At 45.7% G+C, this 23,603-nt stretch overlaps 3 protein-coding genes across 5 annotated transcripts; all 3 read left to right on the top strand.

Moving 5' to 3' along the window:
• Window positions 1–1,503: 1,503 nt before the first annotated feature.
• On the top strand, window positions 1,504–13,779 carry znf384a (zinc finger protein 384 a). 3 transcript variants are annotated; one of them, XM_058047336.2, is made up of 10 exons: window positions 1,507–1,725; window positions 6,264–6,331; window positions 6,759–7,062; window positions 7,220–7,342; window positions 7,408–7,562; window positions 7,629–7,705; window positions 7,780–8,004; window positions 9,126–9,293; window positions 9,473–9,551; window positions 9,716–13,779. In XM_058047336.2, exons 2-10 carry the CDS (start codon window positions 6,269–6,271, stop codon window positions 10,247–10,249), a joined length of 1,728 nt encoding a protein of 575 aa, XP_057903319.2. In that variant the 5' UTR covers window positions 1,507–1,725; window positions 6,264–6,268; the 3' UTR covers window positions 10,250–13,779. The 3 variants fall into 3 exon arrangements, with proteins under 3 accessions (XP_057903320.2, XP_057903319.2, XP_057903321.2); XM_058047337.2 differs by lacking the exon at window positions 6,264–6,331 and having other exon boundaries at window positions 1,504–1,725; XM_058047338.2 differs by lacking the exon at window positions 9,126–9,293 and having other exon boundaries at window positions 1,511–1,725.
• Window positions 13,780–14,160: 381 nt separating this feature from the next.
• On the top strand, window positions 14,161–18,825 carry kifc1 (kinesin family member C1). The gene is made up of 16 exons (XM_058047248.2): window positions 14,161–14,265; window positions 14,382–14,473; window positions 14,577–14,676; window positions 14,894–14,947; window positions 15,031–15,310; window positions 15,393–15,558; window positions 15,631–15,798; window positions 16,491–16,604; window positions 16,670–16,756; window positions 16,838–17,035; window positions 17,282–17,443; window positions 17,538–17,676; window positions 17,744–17,883; window positions 17,976–18,049; window positions 18,350–18,425; window positions 18,499–18,825. The coding sequence occupies exons 2-16, from the start codon at window positions 14,393–14,395 to the stop codon at window positions 18,541–18,543; spliced, it is 1,884 nt and encodes a 627-aa protein (XP_057903231.2). The 5' UTR covers window positions 14,161–14,265; window positions 14,382–14,392; the 3' UTR covers window positions 18,544–18,825.
• Window positions 18,826–19,037: 212 nt separating this feature from the next.
• Window positions 19,038–23,395, top strand: zbtb22b (zinc finger and BTB domain containing 22b). The gene is made up of 5 exons (XM_058047247.2): window positions 19,038–19,214; window positions 20,406–20,597; window positions 20,677–21,324; window positions 21,479–21,757; window positions 22,080–23,395. Exons 2-5 carry the CDS (start codon window positions 20,406–20,408, stop codon window positions 23,019–23,021), a joined length of 2,061 nt encoding a protein of 686 aa, XP_057903230.2. The 5' UTR covers window positions 19,038–19,214; the 3' UTR covers window positions 23,022–23,395.
• The last annotated feature ends 208 nt before the right edge of the window (window positions 23,396–23,603 follow it).

The raw sequence follows: 23,603 nt of genomic DNA, 5'->3' as shown, positions 1-23,603 counted from the left end.
TTAGAATCCTTTCAACTTCCATCAATGACTACAAGCTGGAAAAGCATGTAGACTGGAAATATACGTTGTCAGCTCAGAAAAAATTGTAATTTTACATGGAAAATGTACAAATCTTATGAGAAAAAAGTCATAACATTAAGACAAAAAAAATTAACGTTACAGGCCAAAAAAAATCCTAATTTTATGAGAATAAAGTCATAATAGTAAGAGGAAACGAAGTGTCAACTTGCAACAAAAAAGTCATAATATTCTTGAAACAAATTTTTAGGAAGTAAAAATTCAAAATATAAAAAAAAAATAAAGTTGTGAAATGACATAACAAATAATGTGCACATTTTGGAAGAATTATGTTGTGGAAAATTGATATTAAGACTAACTTCATAAGATAATGTGAAAAAATTGTCATTTTACGAGAATAAAGTAACATTGTGAGGGAGAAAAATGGAAGCATAAAATAGAAATATTAAAGAAATAATAAATTGGGCTATTACACTACAACACAGGAAGCTGACAAAGCATATAAGACTGTGCATATATGTTAGCATTATGTAGCATTCCTCCTGGAGGACGCACGCAATATGCATACAGTACACTGATGTATGCAACCCTGGCTCCATTTAGTTTGTCTTTATTTATTGTTGTTATTTATTGAATGTTGCAAATAAGGTGTTTTGGTTTTATTTTTGGTACGCTGCCTCACCAAAGTAGGATGATATTAATCTCCAGAAAAGACCGTGGTATTTGAAGATAGTGGCGCTGCATGTTTGCTCACAATATACTAATATTTTGAATAAAGGTGTGCTGTTCATTGCACATACAGTATTGTGGTGATGTTTTCTTTTTTAACTGCAGACGGATGTTCTTACACACTTATTGATCACTAACGGGTTATTTTTATATATATGCTGTTATTTTCATTCATTTTCTACCGCTTATCCTCACGAGGGTTGCGGGGGTGCTGGAGCCTATCCCAGCTGTCTTCGGGCAAGAGGCGGGGGAAAACCCTGGACCGGTGGCCATCCAATCACAGGGCACATATAGACAAACAACCATTCACACTCACGTTCATACCTATAGACAATTTGGAGTCACCAATTAACCTAGCATGTTTTTGGAATGTGGGAGGAAACTGGAGTACCGGGAGAAAACCCACGCATGCATGGCCGAGGGTGGAATCGAACTCGCGTCTCCTAGCTGTGAGGCCTGCGCGAAAACCACCCGGTCGCCGTGCAGCCTTCAGTGAAACTGTCAAGTATTTATCAAGTGTTATTTCGTCTCTATTGACGTTGGCGTCATTGTCAAGTTACACTCAGGTTAGTCGTGCGCACCAAGAACCAGCTTTATTCTTAGTTTCTTCAAAATAAAGCCACAAACGCTACCTTGGCGCGCCTTTGAGGTCCGCGGCACGCAAATCTATACTTATGATCGAATCGTGTGGTTACATGTCAATGTGAACGACACAGGTTCATGTTAAAGACATTTAAATGCAATTGCTTAGTTTTTAAATTGATAAGGCTTTCGTTTGTTTTGAAAGCACTTTGCGGAAATACATATGTTGTACTCTGGTTACCTTAACGCTGGTGGGTAGCAGAGGGGGGAAAGCGAGAAAAAAATCGAAGCAAAAAAAGAATTAAGTGAGAGGTCAAAGGAGCTCATTTGGATAAAGTTTCTCCTGTGTCCCGACCAGAGGGAGCTCCGGGAGGTGACGGCAAGTCAAATTCACCGGTAATTACCTCCTGAGTTGTTTGCTGCTTGTTAACCGACTGCAGTTTTGTGCCTGTCGCCCCAGCGGCCGGAAGTCTGCATGAAGCTGCGTCTTCCTCGCAGGCGACGGCGTCGACCCTTTTTTTTTTCCTACCTTCGGTTTTTTTATACCACACTTTTTTTCTCTTTTTTTATTTTTTCTCGGCGCGATGAGCACAGAGTAGCAGCGACGAGAGGACGCAGAGGGAGCGAAGATGTTTGCAGCCAAAGCGAGTAGAGCACATAAATGCGGGGCCTCCGCGTAGCTTTAGCGAACAAAAGGAGAACATTAATGGAGGCAAGTTAGCTTGTTAGCTAGCTGGCTAGCTAGTTAGCGTAGCGCCTGCTAACCGCAGCACGCCAACTGAAACCGCTCATCAAGTTCTTGTCAGCTTTTAAAGTGCAATGTTTACTGCTCATTCACCGGCCAAAGTGTTTTCTCACAAAATGGGCACACAAATCGCTGTACGTTTACCATGTTAGTCAGCTGCTTGTGGCTCAAGACGTTTAATTTGCATTAAGCTAGTAATAGTGGTCACACGGAATGACTTGCTAAGTCCCCAAAGTGCAAAAAAAACAACAACAAACAAAACAAAATATGTCAAGCGTCGCATGGTGGTTTGGCACACATGATGGATTTTAATTCAAATCTACGGTGGCCGACAGGGGCAAACAATTGTCTAATACCACAAGCAGACAAATGTCACAGGAAAATGCTGCAATTTTAGGCGTGCCACAAAATCTCGCGAGACATAACAGGAGTTCTCGTTCCAAAAAAACCCCACTCTGCTTGGGTGGAAGATAAATGAAGTAATTAATCACAATAAATGAAAATGAGCTTCATAATTTTGCCACGCGGAATATATTGCCATTGCCCACCTCCAAACATACAGGAAGAGAGTTCACTCTGTGCATTGGTTTCAGCACTATGGCACATTTGTTCCATAGAGCAACGGCATGAACAGAGTGAGCCCTTTTGTCAGTCATGCAGTTTTTGTCTCGGTGGGTGGAGGCGGGTCCGCTAGCATACACACAGATAGCCGAAGAGTGTACCATAGTAGAAATTAGATTTGTAGGTTGCAATATACAATCATTTTGTTGTGTTTTATTATTGTACTTTTCTTAAAAGCAATGTTAAAATCTTCTCATTGACCCACCTCATGTATTGTGACAACCCTATGCAATATCAAAAAGTCATTTTTTTACTGTACTTATGGACGTTGGTCCCTGTCAGCCACTGTACTACTAACATGTCCTTGCATGCTTGTTCCTTGACAATGTGAACAACGCACACAGGCATCTAATTCTTGACATGAGCTAAAACTTAAAAAAAATAAAAAAAAATATTTTCAGTGTGTTCCGATTTATATATATATATAAAAAAAAGAGGCAGCTAAATAATGCACACAATGGGAAGCACCTATTCCGCCTAGAAAGCCTAAGACTTTAAAAAAATAAAAAACTATTTTCAGTGTGTTCCGATTTATATGAAAAAAAGAGGCAGCTAAATAATGCACACAATGGGATGCACCTATTCCGCCTAGAAAGCCTTAGACTTAAAAAAAAAAAAACTATTTTCAGTGTGTTCCGATTTATATGAAAAAAGAGGCAGCTAAATAATGCACACAATGGGACACACCTATTCCGCCTAGAAAGCTTAAGACTTAAAAAAAAAAAAAACTATTTTCAGTGTGTTCCGATTTATATTAAAAAAAGAGGCAGCTAAATAATGCACACAATGGGACACACCTATTCCGCCTAGAAAGCCTAAGACTTAAAAAAAAACAAAAAACTATTTTCATTGTGTTCCGATTTATATGAAAAAAAGAGGCAGCTAAATAATGCACACAATGGGACACACCTATTCCGCCTAGAAAGCCTAAGACTTAAAAAAAAAAAAACTATTTTCAGTGTGTTCCGATTTATATTAAAAAAAGAGGCAGCTAAATAATGCACACAACAGGACGCACCTATTCCGCCTAGAAAGCCTAAGACTTAAAAAAAAACAAAAAACTATTTTCATTGTTTTCCGATTTATATTAAAAAAAGAGGCAGCTAAATAATGCACACAATGGGACGCCCCTATTACGCCTAGAAAGCCGAAGACTTAAAAAAAAAAAAAAACTATTTTCAGTGTGTTCTGATTTATATAAAAAAGAGGCAGCTAAATAATGCACACAACAGGACGCACCTATTCCGCCTAGAAAGTCTAAGACTTAAAAAAAATAAAAAACCTATTTTCAGTGTGTTCCGATTTATATTAAAAAAAAGAGGCAGCTAAATAATGCACACAATGGGACGCACCTATCATGCCTAGAAAGCCTAAGACTTTAAAAAAATGAAAAACTATTTTCAGTGTGTTCCGATTTATATAAAAAAGAGGCAGCTAAATAATGCACACAATGGGACGATTCCGCCTAGAAAGCCTAAGACTTTAAAAAAATAAATAACTATTTTCAGTGTGTTCCGATTTATATATAAAAAAGAGGCAGCCAAATAATGCACACAATGGGACGCACCTATTCTGCCTAGAAAGCCTAAGACTTAAAAAAAATAAAAAACTATTTTCAGTGTGTTCCAATTTATATATAAAAAAGAGGCAGCTAAATAATGCACATAATGGGACGCACCTATTCCGCCTAGAAAGCCTAAGACTTTAAAAAAATAAACTATTTTCTGTGTGTTCCGATTTATATTAAAAAAGAGGCAGCTAAATAATGCACACAATGGGACGCACCTATTACGCCTAGAAAGCCGAAGACTTAAAAAAAAAAAAACTATTTTCAGTGTGTTCCGATTTATATAAAAAAGAGGCAGCTAAATAATGCACACAACAGGACGCACCTATTCCGCCTAGAAAGTCTAAGACTTAAAAAAAATAAAAAACCTATTTTCAGTGTGTTCCGATTTATATTAAAAAAAAGAGGCAGCTAAATAATGCACATAATGGGACGCACCTATTCCGCCTAGAAAGCCTAAGACTTTAAAAAAATAAACTATTTTCTGTGTGTTCCGATTTATATTAAAAAAAGAGGCAGCTAAATAATGCACACAATGGGACGCACCTATTCCGCCTAGAAAGCCTAAGACTTTAAAAAAATAAAAAACTATTTTCAGTGTGTTCCGATTTATATATAAAAAAGAGGCAGCCAAATAATGCACACAATGGGACGCACCTATTCTGCCTAGAAAGCCTAAGACTTAAAAAAAATAAAAAACTATTTTCAGTGTGTTCCAATTTATATATAAAAAAGAGGCAGCTAAATAATGCACATAATGGGACGCACCTATTCCGCCTAGAAAGCCTAAGACTTTAAAAAAATAAACTATTTTCTGTGTGTTCCAATTTATATATAAAAAAGAGGCAGCTAAATAATGCACATAATGGGACGCACCTATTCCGCCTAGAAAGCCTAAGACTTTAAAAAAATAAACTATTTTCTGTGTGTTCCGATTTATATTAAAAAAAGAGGCAGCTAAATAATGCACACAATGGGACGCACCTATTCCGCCTAGAAAGCCTAAGACTTTAAAAAAATAAAAAACTATTTTCAGTGTGTTCCGATTTATATATAAAAAAGAGGCAGCCAAATAATGCACACAACAGGACGCACCTATTCCGCCTAGAAAGTCTAAGACTTAAAAAAAATAAAAAACCTATTTTCAGTGTGTTCCGATTTATATTAAAAAAAAGAGGCAGCTAAATAATGCACACAATGGGACGCACCTATTCCGCCTAGAAAGCCTAAGACTTTAAAAAAATAAACTATTTTCTGTGTGTTCCGATTTATATTAAAAAAAGAGGCAGCTAAATAATGCACACAATGGGATGCACCTATTCTGCCTAGAAAGCCTAAGACTTTAAAAAAATAAAAAACTATTTTCAGTGTGTTGCGATTTATATATATATATAAAAAAGAGGCAGCTAAATAATGCACACAATGGGACGCACCTATTCCACCGAGAAAGCCTTCTGAACGAAACCGCCATTTACATCATGTGACCTGCATATTAACCAAGCTACAGCGACATTATTATTGTGATTAAGAACTACATCACTGGTCACCATTTTTTTCTTTCAGAAATGCACAGGGAATGTTTGCTCATGTCGCACATAAGGATTATGAATGATGGCAAATATGTCCTTTAAAGGGCGTTATAAGGTCAGAAAATTTTGGAAGTCTTGCAAACAAACATGAGAGTGCATCGCAACAGCGACGACCGCTAGCATTTCCACATGCGGGTTCATGTGCTGGTCATCTTCGCCTGATTTCTTTCACATCCTCTTCCTCGTAATAAAACGTCATAATTCCTCTGCACCGGTCAGTCAGACAGTTAAGTTGTCATGGTTGCGTGGCAACTGGCCGACAAATCAGGCTCGACATGGCGTTCCCGCCGTCGGTGCAAAGAGGCGACCCTGACAGGACTCGAGCAGAGGATACACGGAAAAGAAACAAACTAAGATGCGTGAGGAGGAGGAGGAGGAAGTGTTTTCTAAGTGTGCTGCTTTTTAATTGCAGAAATAATGGACGATTCCCATTTCAACTCATCATACTTTTGGTCTCCCGTCCCCACTGTACAAGGACAGGTAGAGACAACCTTATTGTTGGTCTTGAAATGCACATGGTGTCGTGGCATGTTCCATGTCCCAGGATTCCCCCCGCCGTCGTTGTCTTGTCGATGCTTAACACTCTGCCACGCTCTGACATGATGTTGGTTTACGACACATTGCGGTCATGTGACTTCTTGGAGGTGCCGCCAGTCACATGATCACGCCCCCGTCCCCTTTCTCATCTCCTTGCGACTTTTTCTTTTCTGCTCTTTGCATCTCACCCTTTTTGTTTGTTCTCTCTCCTCCGTTTGCACCCGCTCCTCCTTGATCTTCCCGTCGCTCATGTCTTTGTCCGCCATCCAATCTTCACCTGCTTCGTCCGATTCACCCCCACTCCTGTCGTCCTCCATCATCCCCTCCTCTCCTCACCCCCCCGACCTGCCCCTCTGCTCACCCCTGCTAGATCGAGAGTGCCATGTTCCTGAACAAAACCAAGGAGCAACTCGGCGCAGAGAAGCCCAACGCTCCGTCGTTCCCTCATCCCTCCGCCCCCTCTCCCCACTACCCCACGGCCGTGCTCGCCGTCCCAGGCTCCGTGGATGCCGGGCCCGGTCTGCGGGTGGTAGCCAAACAGGAAAGCGGAGGCTCGGCTGCCCCGGGAGGAGGAGGAGCGTCTATGAGTGCCGTCGGGGGACACGTGCACCAGTCGCACACTTCCCAGAACGTCACTGTTGTGCCTGTTCCCTCCACGGGAATTATGACGGCTGGTGAGTGACACCCCTGGTTGCTTATGGAAATGCCGACTTCACATGCAAGTGTGGAAAATGGACGTGCGTATGTAAATTAGTGCATGTAAACGTACTAAGTGCACTCAACAGTACGGAAGTGCTCCATTTAAGAGACAGTGTTTGTTTTTTCTGTCAGCGGGCCTGGTCATCACAACCCCCCAAGGCACGCTGGTCCCGACCGCCTCCACCCAGTCTTTTGTGGCTGGACCTCATTCCGCCACCACCATGATCGTGTCTGCGGTGCACCCCTCCAACACAGGTGAGTGTTGAATGGTAAATACCGCTAGTGGAAACCCTGTTGCTGATGTGCTGAGTCGTTTGCAGACAAGAAGAGCGACATAGCGTCCCCTCCAGCGGTTGTCATGCCGACGGTCGGAAAGCGAGGCAGGAAGAGCAAACAGGTGATGAACAGAGCGAACACCGTCCTCCCTCCGGGAAGTGATGCGATAATATTAGCACACCTGGCAGCCACAGGACAGGTTGGTGTTTTTTGTCACATTGTCTTGTACACATTTGGCGGCTAACGTTTACCTTTTTGCCCCCAGCATCATTCCGCCGACCCTTATGACCTCTCCAACGATGAGGACGACCATGCCAACAAGGACGGCCCCAAATCTTACAGGTGAGGGAGCGTCTGCCAGTGGGCCAAAGTTTCCTCTGAAAAGGTTTCTCACCCACACACTCATCCTCTTCAAGGTGTCGGATGTGCGCAGTGACGTTCTTCAGCAAGTCCGACATGCAGATCCACGCCAAGTCGCACACCGAGGCCAAGCCCCACAAGTGCCCCCACTGCTCCAAGTCCTTTGCCAACTCCAGCTACCTGGCGCAGCACATCCGCATCCACAGTGGGGCCAAACCCTACAGCTGCACCTACTGCCAGAAAGCGTTCAGGCAGCTCAGCCACCTGCAGCAGCACACACGGTACTGGGCCAACCGGGCTTTGCCTTTATGTGCTTGAGCGACGTGCATGCGCCTGCCTTTGGGTGCATGTCGCCCTGGAGGGAGGGACGGGGAGGGCTTGTGGTTTGAGACGTGCAGCTCTGTTTTTGGAGCCCGTTGACGCAGGCGAGCTCCAGTCAACACTTGGACAACTGCTACAAAATACCACTTTTAATTAGAGATGAGCAATATCCTTATTTTTGAACCGATACCTTTCTGCTTCTCCAGACTGATACGATAATGATAACCCATCAGATATCATGGCGTTACTACTACTACTACCACATCAGTCCTATCAGGAGAACCAGAGGATAGCGGAGGCAGCCACCTGCTATGGCGCAGCCAAGTGTACTGTATTTGGTCACATGCTCTGAGCAGCCAGTCTGACGCCGCAGAGGTCCTCCGCAAACCTTTTGATGCTGACGTTTCAGGTGGCTAACAAAGTTTTTTTTGTGCACTCAAGCCCCCCCCCACCCCCCCATATGGCAAAACATTTATTAAACCAGCAGTGACGTTTTGTTTACAAGTGAGCTTAGAAGTTACGACAGTTAACGTCACAGGGAGGCGTAAAAATGGAACGTCTGACTCGCTCACCTCCCACAGCACGGGTAACCTTTTCTAAATGATCACTTACCTGAGTTATTTTTAATGTTGTCGTATTTATCAGTATGATGTCATCATACCCTGCGGGCTTTAAAGGGCTGATGGCCTCCACGGCCCTCAAAGTTGCATGTGACTTTGCTTGGGGCCGATACTTCCGATAGTTAGTAAGAAATCGTTTTCTGTATCGGATCGGAAGTGGGGGACACCATATGGATTGGCAGCATCCCTACGCTGCACAGTGAACAGAGAGAGCGAGAGAGGGAGAGACTGAGAGAGCGAGAGAAGCGTGACTGTGCTTGCTTCTGTTTGAGTTCTGTGTTTTCGTAATGTGGACACAGCGCAACGAGCACACTGTCAAACAATCACTTGAACGCATGATTTGGTCTTGAGTTCACTGTGAAGTTTGGTCATGCTCCAAGCTAAAGATCTCTCGCTCTTTTTCTCTCTCTCCCTCCCTCCTTCCCTCTCCCTCCCTCCATGGCGCTGTCCCGCCGCCTCAGCAACCACACTGAGGCCAAGCCCCACAAGTGCCCCCACTGCTCCAAGTCCTTTGCCAACTCCAGCTACCTGGCGCAGCACATCCGCATCCACAGCGGGGCCAAACCCTACAGCTGCACCTACTGCCAGAAAACATTCAGGCAGCTCAGCCACCTGCAGCAGCACACACGGTACAGCAGGAAGCGGGGATGACGGCCCGCCATGGTCCCTTTTCACAACATTCAGCCATGCACGCCCCACAGACTTGAAAGCCAGTCCACTCATGATGTGTAAACTACTGCCGTGCAAACATGCACGCCATCGCAGTGTGCCGACTGAGTGTGTGTGTGTGACTTTGTGTGTCTTCCAGGATACACACTGGTGACCGGCCGTACAAGTGTAACCATCCCGGATGTGAGAAAGCTTTCACTCAGCTGTCTAATCTGCAGGTAATTCACTTATGGCAGTCGGGTCTGTAACCAATTTACCGCCATAAACGAGGGACGACCGTACTTAGTTTCTCACCTCTTGTCTGTGTAAGTGATAGGAAGTCTCTTTGCGGAACATTCTGGCCGCTTTCTGATGCCCCGTCTCCTCTCTCGCCCTTTCCCAGTCTCACCGTCGGCAGCACAACAAGGACAAGCCATACAAGTGCCACAACTGCAACCGTGGCTACACGGACGCCGCCAGCCTGGAGGTGCACCTGTCCACGCACACCGTCAAACACGCCAAGCTCTTCTCCTGCGGCCTCTGCAACCGCTCCTATACCTCGGAGACGTACCTCATGAAGCACATGAGGAAGCACAACCCCGACACGCCGACGGCAGCGGCCCAGCTGGGCTCAGTGGGCGGCGGCCGGGGGGGCCGGGGCCGCGGCAGAGGGCGAGGTGGGGGAGCTCGAGGGGGCCCGCTCCAAGGACAGGCCAACCCAAACAACCAGAACCCCAACCCCGGCCCCCCCGGCAGCTACCAGCAGGCGGCGGAGGCAGTGATCCCGTGTCCCTTTGACCTCCACCAGTACAAGACAGTGGCCGCCAACGAGATCCAGTACAAGCCCGTCACGGTGGCCGACCTTCCCGTGACCCACAAAGACCTCTGCCTCACCGTCTCAACGTCCGCCATCCAAGTGGAACACATGAACTCGTAGGCTGCACCTTCCCAACGCGTGTGAGGTTAAGACCGATTACGTCTGTGTAAAAAAAGATAATATTTAAAATGTAGTCTGGAATATTCTCCTCCTGGAGTACAAGTGCTGACTTCCAACACACTCCAAGAAGGGCCTGGTCACGTGCAAAGACACGGGTTCAGCGCTTTCAAGTCGTCCTTGGAAGAAGCTTTAATGCCGAGCGCCGCCTCAACATCCTGATCCTGCTCGAGGACCACGATTCTCCGTTCTGCAGAGACAGGAAGTGGTTTCTAATCCAACATGAGGGCGCAGACGTTTTCCCCACGAGAAAGAGCAGAGGCTTTGTCCACAGGAGCACGGATATTTTAGGAGGGCGTTTATTTTTTTTTCATTTATTTGGGCTTGTCGTCCACATGCAAACACTGCTTATTGGCTCTAAAAAGTTTCCAAAACTGCGGCTCTAGTGTTTGTATATGTACGGGTAAAACGGAGCATTTTGTCTAGTGGTGTAAGAAGTTCACAACATTATCTTTTTGTTTTTTAACGTTATTTAACAACAAAAGTTATTGACTTTGATTTACACTCCACTCAAAGATAACGTCATTGTATTCGGAATATATCGCCATAAAATTAGGGATGTTCCGATCAGGGTTTATGCTGCGCATTCCCATACCAAGCTGCCGCTACAGATACATTTTTCAATGGATTTATGAGTTGGCCGGGGCTGCCGTGAATCTGGGAAATAGGTCATTTTTAAAACCATTATTATTTTTTGCCTTAATTTTTGCACTTTAGACACAAACCTGAATTTCATTTGATGCGTGTTTTGGAGTAACATGAATACATGGCAAATAAATTGTTCAATAATTTATTTTTTAGTTTAAGACAACAGAATAAGATCATACACAACTTGATTATAACTGCACATAATTAGATTATAACTATAAGACATAATTAATACAATCACAGCAAAATTCTTCAGTGAAAAAGTTAGTACGTACCTCATGAACGTTCCCATGGGACAAAAACGAGCTCCAAACGTCACGGTGGTCAAATGTCACATTTGGCGTCCCAACGACCAGACGGGTTGGATAACGCGAGCTAGCTAGCTGCTAGAGTGGAAAATTGCCAGATGGTGATCGATGGCCGATTGATCGGAGCAGTCATTCATTTTCTACCGCTTATCCTCACAAGGGCCGCGGGGGATGCTGGAACCTATCCCAGCTGTCTTCGGGCGAGAGGCGGGGTACACCCTGGACTGGTGGCCAGCCAATCACAGGGCACATATAGACAAACAACCATTCACACTCACATTCATACCTATGGACAATTTGGAGTGGCCAATTAACCTAGCATGTTTTTGGCATGAGGAAACCGGAGTCCTTGGAGAAAACCCACGCATGCACGGGCAGCACATGAGATGACCAAGGGTGGGATTGAACTCGGGTTTCCTAGCTGTGAAGTCTGCGCGCTAACCACATGACCACAGTGCAGCCCTGATCGGCGAATCCCTACATTAAAAATTCGATTGTGACAGTTTTTTTTCCTCAAAAAACACCAGAGTGGGGAAACTGCACCTTTTTAAAAAATATCCGTATTGGTGTGGACATGGCCTTAATCCTGCTCTGAGCAGGTACAAAGACCACCAGGCGATGACGGCGGAGGAGGAGGAGAATCACAGACTATTTGACCCCTCACGTGGCAAAGGCTGGAGCTGGGACAGTCAAAGTATTGAAAGCAAGCGCTCGATGTGTCGGGTGGGGCGGTAAACTAAGCACTTGATGAAGCTTGTACTTCACCTTCTATGTTTGTCATCTGTACTTTTTTAATATACCACATGTATGTATTTTTCTACCAACAGAGTGTGAGAAAGCGAGTAGATGTGTGAATGGGAGAGAGAGAGAGAGAGAGAGAGAGAGAGAGAACTGCCTTTCTCCCCCCCCCCCTTTTTTTTTTTGGGGTTACTAACAAAGCGTTAATGATCCTCCAATGAGCAACTCCGGGCCCCCTATGGAGCATTGACAGCCAGTTGCTGGAGGAATAATGATTGTATGATAACATGGCTGACAGGTACTGTTATTAATCTTTTTCATACATATTATTACTTCTTTCATTTCAACTGCATTGCAAATGTTACCCTCCTAGTTATCGCTCTTTAAAGGCATTATTATGTGGCAGTATGCTGTACATAAAATAGTTTCTGAAAAAGGGAAGCATGTCTTCAGAAAAGCATTTTTTTTTAAAAAGCCTCCACCTGAAAAGTACTTCAAAGGAGCATAACCAAAAAGTCAGACGATACAGACAAAAATATCGTTATTTTAAAGTGGTATTAGTGATATTCACTCAAATGATGGACTGAAATCATCGTCAAGGATTGATATTCAAGGAAAAGTGCAGATTTTTGGGGGAGAATTTTGCCCATCATCCACAATCCTTAGGTGAGACATGAACACACTATACGTTCTAAAGATATCAAAACAGGTAAAAAGGCAGCCAGTAATGGGTGTAGTGGAACGCACATATTCATTCTATAAAAAAAAACTCTCAAAATACATAATGTGACCTGTATATTAACCAAACTACAGCAACATTAATATTGTTATTATCATTGTTACACCCAAGAACTACATTATTGATGTAGTGACATCTTGCCGTATCACACCTGCTAGCGACTAGCTTCCCCACACAGTCACTCCTAACACCTCAGTCCGTTAGCGAAGGGAAATGCTACTCTACATATTGACATGTTTTGTTTTTGAGTTTGGAAGAGCTAACTTTAGGTGTAGCGTTCCTTTCCATGTTGCATCAATGCACCCAGGAAGGAAGTTCCACTATTGCTTAAAATGACCAAAATACATTTTTAAGTATTACATTTTATGTGCCTGTTAATACAAGCTCACAGCACGGCTATAAAACCAGAAAAACGTTGTTGGAGGTTTCTTGGAGGGCATTATAGTCCAAATAAGTGTATCCAATGGCAAGCATTTAGCTCCCTCATGCTAACTGTTTTTCTTCTTTAAATCCACAGAAAAGTGAAAGACGTGTTTAAGTCTCTCATAAGGATTTGGATTTCATATCAAATTCCCCCAAAAGTGCACTTTTCCTTAAAATGTAAATACAACTCTGTTGGCCCAGGACACTTTTAGTCCATAAGCTGTGTCGACTCATGTGGAAAGCTGTTGTGTGTTTTCCTCCATGTATCCATTATGTCTTGTTAGGGAATATTATTCATCTCAGACTAGCCAAACCATGAATGAGCAGTGCTACTCTTGTTGCATACTCAACGCTCACCTGATCAGGCTGTTTGTTCCTTACGGAGAATAAAGTTGGCAAACAGGTTTTGTATGAAAAACTGCAAGCTTTACTTTCTTGTTATTTTGCTCCTTTTGAGTAGGATTACCCCCAGAAGTGAGTTGATTTTGCAGATAATTCTATGAAAAAAAGTATTTTGCCATTTTTGTTCCGTTCCCGCTGCCGTTTAGTTTCTTTAAATTTCATTTAAAAACAATTCATTTCTCCGATTAAAATGGATGTGTGGATCGATACTGAAACATCGATACTTTCGATACTGCACTCAAATGGGTTGTCAAATCAATATATCGATACTGGACACTGAAGTCATTTTATGTCATGTTTGTCTCTGAGACGTTTGCTGAAATGAAGACTGATCGTAAACGGAGTCACGTGTGAAGCTTTTATTCTTATATAGTGGTTCTTAATATTTTATTTATTTTCTTTTATATTGTTTAAAATACAATTTTCACACATTTATATGATTGTGTCCCGTTTTTTACTTTACTGTACATTACCTTATACAGTATTTACAAAATTTACCTGTTATGCCCATTTCCGCCCGCGCGGTGTGTTCCGGTGTCCTTTACAAACAGCCGTGAAAGGCTGAGGCGTGGTTAAACTCCGGCACAGCCAATCAGGGCATCACCTCTCCGGCGCGTAGCAAAAGAATTCAATTTCAAATTTTCAACGGGCGGAGACGACGGCTTGAGCAGATCACACTACATTTGAACTCCAAACAAAAGGTATTTATGTTGAAAAAAGCAACATTTTAATCTTGCTAGTCGCTAGTAAGGACGCTTAGTCTCGCGATATGGAGGAATAGAATAATTATTTGACGACGGCTTGTTTACTATTTAAGCCCAGTGGATCATGTCCCGCCTGCCAGTCATGTCGAACAAGCGGGTCCTCGCCAGCAGCTCGGAGAACGCTCCGGACTCTCAGCCTATTCAGGTAAAATAAAATAAAAAAAACATTTATTGACGTTTATTGTCGTTGGACTTTCCATCGCGGCTCATCCCCTATTGATTTGACCCATGTTGTCTTGTTACTGCAGAAGAGGTTCCGTAAGGACCCAGACCCCATGAAACCACAAGCTGCTGCCACAATCATTGGCACCAGGCGGGCACCTGCGGCAGCAACCAGGCCCCCAGTTTGTAAGTCACTCCGAAGTCTACACCACCGCTTGGCTCTTTGATGTATGTTTTGAGACATAGACATTATTATAATAACAATAGAGCAAAGAGTCGTGAATTCATTCCATATTTTTATGGGCTACATAATTTTTTATTGTCACGCTAAAAAGGGGGGCATACATTAATAAATAGATGTTTCCTAGTCCAAAGTGTGATCTTCACTCTGTACTCTCTACAGCTAAGCCGATACGAGGTCCCAGGGCTGCTACTGTTGCCATGGGTCCTTCAAGGGGTAAGATGACGTGGTGGACAAGTGGGTGTCCTCTGGCCCTCTCAAAGATGAATATATTCTGTTTGTTCTGCCACCCCTCCCAGGCGTCCTCAAAGAGTCTGCATCTTCAAATGTAGCAAAGGGAGGGAACAAGGTACCAGGTGTCACATCAACTGCCACCAAAGCAGGTAATGGCGGCTCTCGCAGGCAGCCGTGGGACCTGAAGGGCAAGGTCAGCGACATGGAGGTGAAGATCCAAAACTACCAGAGCAAGGTGAAATCTGTCAACCAGGAGAACGAGGACCTGAAGGGATCCGTGGCTCAGTGTCGCTCCAGAACGGTCGAAATGGAGCGAGAGCTTTCCAAACTGAGGACCCTGATCAGGTGAGGCTGGTGCCGTCCCTGACGAGTCACAGCGGGGTTGCTTTCATGTCCCTTAAATGTCTCCGTTCGCTTGCTCCTCCAGCACCCAAGAAGAGAAGCTGCAGGCCCTCCTGGGTGTCCAGGACGAGCTAGAGAAGGTGTCCGGCGAGAAGAACACTCTGCAGAAAGCGGTCGCCAACCTGGAGAGCCAATACAAGGTCATGGAGACCCTGCGGGACACCCAAGAGACGGAGTTGCAGACTCTCAAGGTGAGGGCTGGACAGAAGTTCGGGGGGGTAAGAATGGTGCTCATCAGATGTTTGACCTCTCTTCCCCTCCAGATGACTCTCTCCGTCAAGGAGTCCACTCTGGCGCGCCTGCAGGTGAGCCTCCGGGACACCGAGGAGAATGTCTGCTCTCTCAAGAACACCGTGGCCCAGCAGAGGGATGACCTTCATGTGGGGGAGATGGAGCGCCGACGCCTCCACAACACCATCCAGGAGCTCAAGGCGAGTGGCCAATAGGGGGCGGGAGTTTGAGGGCGAGGGGGGTGGGTCAGCTGTCATTTTACAATAATAAAGTCCAAATAAGAGGAAGAAGCCATATTGTAACATTCTTATTCTGCAAGCTAATTTTCAGCCATGGTTTTTCATATTACTTTTAAAAAATGTATTTTTAATTTAATATTTGAACCCTATGCAAAATGATGTTATTTTTCCTCATAATATTTTGATTTTACTGTATTTTCTGGACTTTAATTTGCCCCGGAGTATTAGTTCCACAAGGCCAGAAATGCATAATTAGGTAGAAAAAAAACATACATAAGTCGCATTTTTGCAGGTAATTTATTTTACAAACTACTTGACCAAAACAGACATTACGTCCTCTAAGTTCTAACAAGTTCAAGTTCTAAAAATAAAAGAATAGAGAGGCTGAATTGGTGTAAGATATGCTAACACAATGGTTATTCAGCTACACAAAAAATAAACCTAAACAGAAAAGGTGTCCAGTGTTTATGGAACATAAAGAGTTTTTTTCATTTATAAGTCGCTCTGGAGTATAAGTTGCAGGAAGAGCCAACCTATGAAAAAAAAGTGTGACTTATAGTCATGAAAATACGGTATTCTCATAAAATTGCATCTTTTTTTTCTCTGGTTTACGTCACTCTTTAAAATTTGACAAGAAAACTTCCCTCTTGCAGGGAAACATCAGAGTCTTCTGCAGAGTGCGCCCCCTGGTGGGCGGAGGCCTCGGCAATCACATCCAGCTGCCCCCTGCCAACAACAAGGCCATCACGCTGGCCAAAAATGAAGAGGTGAGGTTTCCCCCACCTGCTTAGCCACTATTCATTTTTGGATGTTGACACCCATCCCACCCCAGTCTCACACAGGAAGGAATGCTGAGACTCAGAAAAATTACAACTTCAGTTTCGACCACGTCTTTGGTCCCCAGGCTTCTCAGCAGGAGGTAACCGCAAAGGAATCAAAAGCTTGTACTTTTTAAAAAAAATGTATTTTATATTTTTTAATTCAACTTCCTGTCCGCTAGATCTTCGAGGAGATCTCACTGCTAGTGCAGTCGGCGCTGGACGGCTACAACGTCTGCTGCTTTGCCTACGGCCAGACGGGAAGCGGGAAGACTTACACCATGGAGGGGGCGGAGTTCGATGAGACCCGCGGGGTCATCCCCAGAGCCGTGCAGCAGATATTCCGAGCGGCGGACAAACTGGCGGCGCAAGGCTGGGAGGTTGGTCAAAGTACTTTGCAGCGTGATTCTATTGTTGTCGGTTCCATCAGGAAGAACATCTGACTCCATCTTGGCTGCTGTGTCACGACAGCAGCAACGTAGTTCTTGGGAGTAAAAAATAAAAATATCTCTACAATGCTCAGAAAAGAGATGGGTTACATCTCACAAGGATTGTGAATGAAGGACAAAATCCCCCCCCCCCCCCAAAAAAAAGTGCACTGAACTGTTTCAATGAACATCTGGCAGTTCACGTTCACGGCGAGCTTTGTGGAAATCTACAACGAGAGCCTGCGAGACCTCCTCTACACGGGCAAGGCCAGCAAGAGGCCCGAGCACGAGATCCACAAGTCTGCCAACGAGGTGACCGTCACCAACCTGACCTACCAAAAAGTCACCAACGAGGACCAGGTATGACCCGCTCACTGGTCCTGAAGGCTATGTGCGCCACAAGGTGACAGTTGGGACTGATGTTTGTCTCTCTGGGCGCTCCCCTCTCTCTCAGGTCCTCGGCTTGATCGCCTTGGCCAATCAGAACCGTTCCACGGCTCAGACGGCCCAAAACGACCGCTCGTCTCGTTCCCACTCTGTCTTCCAGCTGGACATCGAAGGAGCGAACGCAGGCAGGGATGTCAAATGCAAATGTAGGTGCTTTCTTCTTCTTCTTCTGTCCTTGTTTGGAAATCCACATCATGTCTGCTTTGTCCGCAGCAACGCTGTCCCTTGTGGACCTGGCTGGTAGCGAGCGGATGGTGAAGAGCCAGTCTCAGGGTGAGCGCTTCAAGGAGATGACGGCCATCAACGGATCCCTGTCTAACCTGGGCATCGTCATCACCGCTCTGGCCAAGAAGGTCCCGCCTACAATTCAACAGACCCCCGGGCGCACGCCTCCATCCGGCCGAATTTTGGCATTTTGACTTGTGGTGCTTTTTGTGTTTTGCAGGATAACTTCATCCCTTACAGGAACTCCAAGCTCACTTACCTCCTGCAGGGATGCCTGGGCGGCAACAGCAAAACGTGAGTTGGAAAGTGGGGGAAATTCCCAGCATAAACTTGGAATATTTTGAGGAGAAAAAGATGTTCTTAGTCGGTATATTACAAAAAAATTAGCATTAAAAAAAGAGCAATGCCCTAAACACATTTGTTTTGGTCCCCTTTTTGTTAATGCACAATTATTAGCCACCAATAGATCGTAGTCCTGTTCCAGTCCCCCATTCATTTGCATTGATGTTTTTTGCGCCCCAGTAGTTGAAACTACTGCATGTGTGTGTTGATGTCCCGCACTAAAGCGTCTTGTTTCCCCTTCTTCCCCGCCAGTCTGATGTTTGTCAACATTTCCCCTGAACCGGACAGTTTCGGGGAAACGCTCAACTCTTTGAGGTTCGCCAGCAAGGTGAGAATCCACCATGTTTCATGGACGACCACCACCACCTTTTGGATATCAACTATCTCTCTCGCTCTCTCAGGTCAACGACTGTGTGATTGGCACGGCAAGTGTCAACAGGAAGTAGACGCAAGGTCACCACCTCCTCTGCATCCCTCACCCTGCGTGACCATGCCACCTTTTCCTTTTAAATAATACAAATGCTTGCTTTCATTTTTTTTCTTTCAAAAATAAACAATGAAACCACTTTCCTATTATTGCAATGATTATATGCTTTTGCTGGGTGAGAACTTATTGATCACAATGCTGTTAGACTTAGGCATTAACAAAGACGATGCTGTGTACATTTGAAGATGTAATTGGCTTTTCTTCTGTTTGTCATTACATGTATTTTTGACAACCCCCGTCAGAGTGGAGTGTTTCTTTTGCCCTAGTATGTCCTGGTTCAATTAGAATCGGTATTTAAATGCTTATCCACACTAGTTATTGGCGTAAATGTTTTTTTTGTTTGTATTTTCATTTCCAAAATGTGCCACGTGCCGCACTTTGGACCCCGCCCCCTTGGTCGATAAGGTCCTGCTGCTTTCATTTTGTGTCGGCCCAGGTCTGGCTCGCCTGTCTGGCTTCTCTTAAAGGGGAAGTGTCGCCGACTGCTGGTGTCGAAGGGTAGAACATTATCCTCCAGCAATGGTTCCTAAACTTCTGGGCCCGGATAGACCCGTGGCACCGACACCGACTGGCAGCGGCGCGGGCTGACGGCTCTCTTGTCAGACTGACATTGTGGGCTGAGAGAGCGAGGTCAGTAACTGAGGTGGTTCCGCCATGTTTGTTTTTTTCCGCGGGAGCTAGCCGGCTAGCATGCTAATATCACTGTTGTGCGGAAAGGGGAAACAGCGTGTCGTCTTAAGAGGTCCCGCTAGGCCCTGTTATGTGTACAGAAACCTTATGTTGTTCCTCGTAGATGGCAAAGATGTGAACAATTACATTTTAGACACATACGGTGTTTTATTTGGTTAGCTCTCCTTGGTGGGTGCTGTAGCATATGAAAATGTACAACACACAAAAACACTTTTTGGCCAGGGTGGGCAGATATCGAAAGGCGATATCAAAGTGTTTTAATGTGGTAACGGAATAGTATCGATACTGGCTGATTGAGAGGGCGGTGCTCATATTCGCTGATTTTTGGTCAAATAATGTTTCCACAGAAAACACACCTTAGTCACTATACGTCACTAATAATTGATGACGACATCACAATGCGCATAATATGTCGAACATATACCACTAGCCACGTTTACACGAAGAGTTTTTCCTCTTTCCGAAAACAATGGTATCCATGGAAAGGATACCAATCTTTTGTCTCCATGCGCCGCTATAATCAAACAGAAAAGTCAACGGGGCATGCGCAGTAAAGCGTAAACGCCAACATCACGTGATACCGGCATCCCCGAGTATTGCGAGTTTTTCGTTCATCCAGTCTTGAAATTTAGTTTGGATCAAAAACAAACTTTCCGCAGCAGTCCAGTGCTTGTTGCTTGCCTCCATTTTTAAAACTGAAGAACGTCTCCAGCTGCGTGTTACGTCATATATGAGTATGCGCTGAAAGAACGCACCCGGGATAAATTTAAACAGGAAAAGATTAAATTCAATCTAACTAATATTTCATATCTTTTTTAAAAAATTAGCTGATAATTTACTTATTTTCACCAAGTGTTGTGATTTCACAAATTTTTTTTTGCAGTCAGTGTATGCATCATATTTCTTATGAAAAATTAGCATTGATGTCCAAAGTGCAGCCCGGGGGCCATTTTTCATTGGCCCGCAATCTCTCAAAACACAATCTCTCAGGCTTGTATGGCCAGTAAAAATATGAAGGGATAAAAATTCACAAAATGAGCCTTAAACGTGACTCCGATTGTGTTGTCGTTTTTATTATTTTTTGGACAAGACGTGATCTTGACTTTCCTGGGCTCTAACTGTATTCCCCAGATGCAGGAGGAGGTGGGCAGCAGCTCCGTGCTCCAGGTGTGCTTCCCCAGCACTCAGGCTTCAGTGCTGGACAGCCTCAACCAGCAGCGGGAGGACGGTCAGCTCTGTGACCTGGCCATCCACGTCCAAGGTCACGTGTTCAAGGCTCACCGCTGCGTCCTGGCCGCCTCTTCGCCCTACTTCCATGACCAGGTGGGATTATTAAGATGTCAGAAAATACTAAAGAGGCAGCAGTTGCTTGAGGTTCAGATTGTTCTTCTGTCATCTCAAGGTCCTACTGAAGAACATGTCCACCGTCTCCATCCCGGCAGTGATGGACCCGCTAGCGTTTGAGAGCGTGCTCAGCTGCGCCTACACCGGTCAGCTCCGGATGCTGCGCGACGACATCGTCAACTACCTGACGGTGGGAAGCGTCCTTCAGATGTGGCACATCGTGGATAAATGCACCGAGCTGCTCAAGGAGGGTAGGGCTGCTGGGGGCGGGGCAAGTGGTGGCTCGCAAGCCTCTGGAGGCGGAGTCTCTGACAGCGTTGCGAGCGGCAGAGGTGACAGCCTCTGTCACGATCAAGCTGGACCGGCAGTGTCGCAGGAGACGTCACACGTTTCCCAGCATCCGAGCCATCCGTCAGTGAGCGAGAGCCAATCCCCCAGCAGCACCAATTACTTCAGCCCCAGGGATGGCAGCGGCGGTGGTGGCGGCGCCGTTGTTGCGGCCGGAACACCAGTGGAAGGAGGTGCGACAAGCAACACTCCCAGCTACTGCACTCCAAGTGGAGAGGAGGCCTTCATGATAGAAGACGATGAAGAAGATGAGGTCTACCACCAAAAGAAGAGAGGAGGAGGTGGCGGAAAGAGGAAGAAAATCAGCCCAGCTTCGGAGGAGGAAGTCAGTGACAGTTTTGGCGTTTCCTCCTATCAGGTGAGGATGTCAACAAAAAAGAAAAAGCAGAAAAGAAAGCAGTTTATCACAACAAACAAAAAAATGATACCCATGCATACAAAGACTGCTGCATGCAATGATACCCTTTTTTAACCCTTTCATAACCACTCATCCTGTACGATTTCCCTCAAAGGATGGCGAGGACTCGTCTGCGTCGCCGCTGCAGAAACGCCCCGCCTACATCCAGCCCAGCATCATGCCCCGCAAGCAGTGGGTTGTGGTCAAAACGGAGCAGGTGGAGGAGGACGATGATCTTATCGTGGTCTCGGGGGAGGAGGAGGAGGACGATGAGGATGAGAGGGGAGTGGCGTCGGGCCGAGAGAGGGATGAAGGAGGGGACTTTGGCATCTCACACGTTCGGACTCTGTGTGCCGAGTCGGGAGGCCGAGCCGAGAGCGAAATGGACGCGCAGGTGAGCACATAAAGTTTAGAGACACCTTCCCATGCTATTAGATGACAAAGTGTCCTCTAACTTTTGACTGGTAGTGTAAGCATTACAGTAACATTACTGACACAGAGTAACCAGTGTATTTCTGCTTTAGTACATTTAGACAATTTATGCTAGTCTGTTATGTAATAATAGGCCGTTTTCAACCACCAAACAACATGATTTATTCATTTTTGCATGATTGTGATAGCGTGAAGTCACAGCATTCAAAGCGTCAAGCGGCGCATGGCGACGCTACATGCCTTGGAAAGCATCCTATGAGGTGTGTATGTGCGTGTGTGTGCAGATGGACTACTGCCAGTCTTCAGAGGACTTCCTGAAGTTTGAAGGCAGTTTATTGGACCCTACTTTAGCTCAGCACCTTCACGACAACAACTCTGCAGCTCAGAACCAGAACACAAACCGGGCCGTTTCCGCGCTGCTGGGCCAAGTTCCGGTTGCGGCCACAGCCCGCGCCCAGCTCTTCCCTCTGGACATGCAAGGGAACCAGGTCCTGGTCTACGGACAGACGTCTGGACTCTCGGTGGATGCCGCCCCAGCTCCTCTGGGCGTGGCGGGTGGAATGATGGTCGGCAGCTCCTACAAAGGCCCCGGTGTGGAGCACGGCCCCGCCCACCCGTCAGTACAGGGCAGCTTGGCAAGCGAGGGCGCAGACGGCAGCGGCGGAGCGAGTTTGGGGAAGGTGTTCATGTGTCACTGCGGCAAGACGTTCACTCACAAGAGCATGAGGGACCGGCACATCAACATGCACCTCGACCTGCGACCTTTCCACTGCCCCGTGTGCCCCAAGAAGTTCAAGATGAAGCATCACCTGACCGAGCACATGAAGACGCACACCGGCGTCAAACCGTACGACTGCGCCGGCTGTGGCAGGAAGTTCATGTGGCGCGACAGCTTCATGAGGCATCGCTCGCACTGTGAACGCCGCAGCGGGACGAGCCAGGGGAGTGAAGGCGGGCCAAGAGGAGGTGGAGGTGGAGAGGATGTTTCGGATCTCATTCCCGCCAATCACCTCCTCCTCCCACCAGGCGAGGGGGGTCTGGGAGGAGGGGGCAGAGGGGGTGGGTCCTCTCCACGCCTGCATCAAGCTTCCGTCTCCGCCTCAGGAAGCGGTGTGGCTACAGTGTCTCCGGGGCAGGGGTCAGGGATGTTTGGCAGTCTGGCTTTGAACCACAACGTGTGCGGCGACCGCGTGTGTGAAGTTGGCACCAATGACAGCGTCACTTAACCCAGACTTGACTGAACCCAGACTTGGCGTCTCATGTGATCACCCTCATGAAAACGGACCTTTATGCAGCATGTTGGACCGCTGGGAAGCTAGGAATCCATTGTACACAATAATCAAAAACATGGCTGACCAACGTGATGCGTACACAACCATCAACAATATGGCCCAGCAGGCTCAACAATTAACAGAATATTTTACAGAATAGCCACTTGTTGCTAGGTGGACTTCATAGGGCTCAATGATACCTGCCCCACTTGTCCCATACAAGCCACAACATTAACACTTGTAGGGAATATGAGACAGTGTAGTTGTACCAATTACAGTCGTCCCTCATTTATCGCGTTAATTGGTTCCATACCCAAGTGTGATAAGTGGATTTCCACTTATTGCCATTGCCACTGCAATGACATCAGCTTCCCTTTGGGCTCTCTTGCTCCCACTGGTGGACAGAGGCAGCATTGCAGTGCCCTGGCAGCAATATCCATAGAAATTGTGTTTTACATTTTAAACTGGTATTGGTGCTTGCCTTGTATGTTTCTTACCTAACTTTTGTTGCCATGTGATGATTTTAGCGTTCTTTGA

This window comes from Doryrhamphus excisus, linkage group LG7 (genome assembly GCF_037039965.1).
Source record: "Doryrhamphus excisus strain RoL-2023G ecotype Guam linkage group LG7, RoL_Dexc_Guam_v1.1, whole genome shotgun sequence".
NCBI lineage: Eukaryota > Metazoa > Chordata > Actinopteri > Syngnathiformes > Syngnathidae > Doryrhamphus > Doryrhamphus excisus.
This window is presented reverse-complemented; position numbering and strand designations above follow the sequence as displayed.

Excerpts from the sequence above, each read along its gene's own strand:
- kifc1 (XM_058047248.2), top strand. The coding sequence starts at position 14,393 with ATGTCCCGCCTGCCAGTCATGTCGAACAAGCGGGTCCTCGCCAGCAGC. Across the intron at positions 14,677-14,893 it reads AGCAACCAGGCCCCCAGTTT|CTAAGCCGATACGAGGTCCC; the intron begins GTAAGTCACTCC and ends TACTCTCTACAG. Across the intron at positions 15,311-15,392 it reads AAACTGAGGACCCTGATCAG|CACCCAAGAAGAGAAGCTGC; the intron begins GTGAGGCTGGTG and ends TTGCTCCTCCAG.
- znf384a (XM_058047336.2), top strand. The coding sequence starts at position 6,269 with ATGGACGATTCCCATTTCAACTCATCATACTTTTGGTCTCCCGTCCCC. Across the intron at positions 7,706-7,779 it reads GACGGCCCCAAATCTTACAG|GTGTCGGATGTGCGCAGTGA; the intron begins GTGAGGGAGCGT and ends ATCCTCTTCAAG. Across the intron at positions 9,552-9,715 it reads CTCAGCTGTCTAATCTGCAG|TCTCACCGTCGGCAGCACAA; the intron begins GTAATTCACTTA and ends GCCCTTTCCCAG.
- zbtb22b (XM_058047247.2), top strand. The coding sequence starts at position 20,406 with ATGCAGGAGGAGGTGGGCAGCAGCTCCGTGCTCCAGGTGTGCTTCCCC. Across the intron at positions 20,598-20,676 it reads CGCCCTACTTCCATGACCAG|GTCCTACTGAAGAACATGTC; the intron begins GTGGGATTATTA and ends TGTCATCTCAAG. Across the intron at positions 21,325-21,478 it reads TTGGCGTTTCCTCCTATCAG|GATGGCGAGGACTCGTCTGC; the intron begins GTGAGGATGTCA and ends TTTCCCTCAAAG.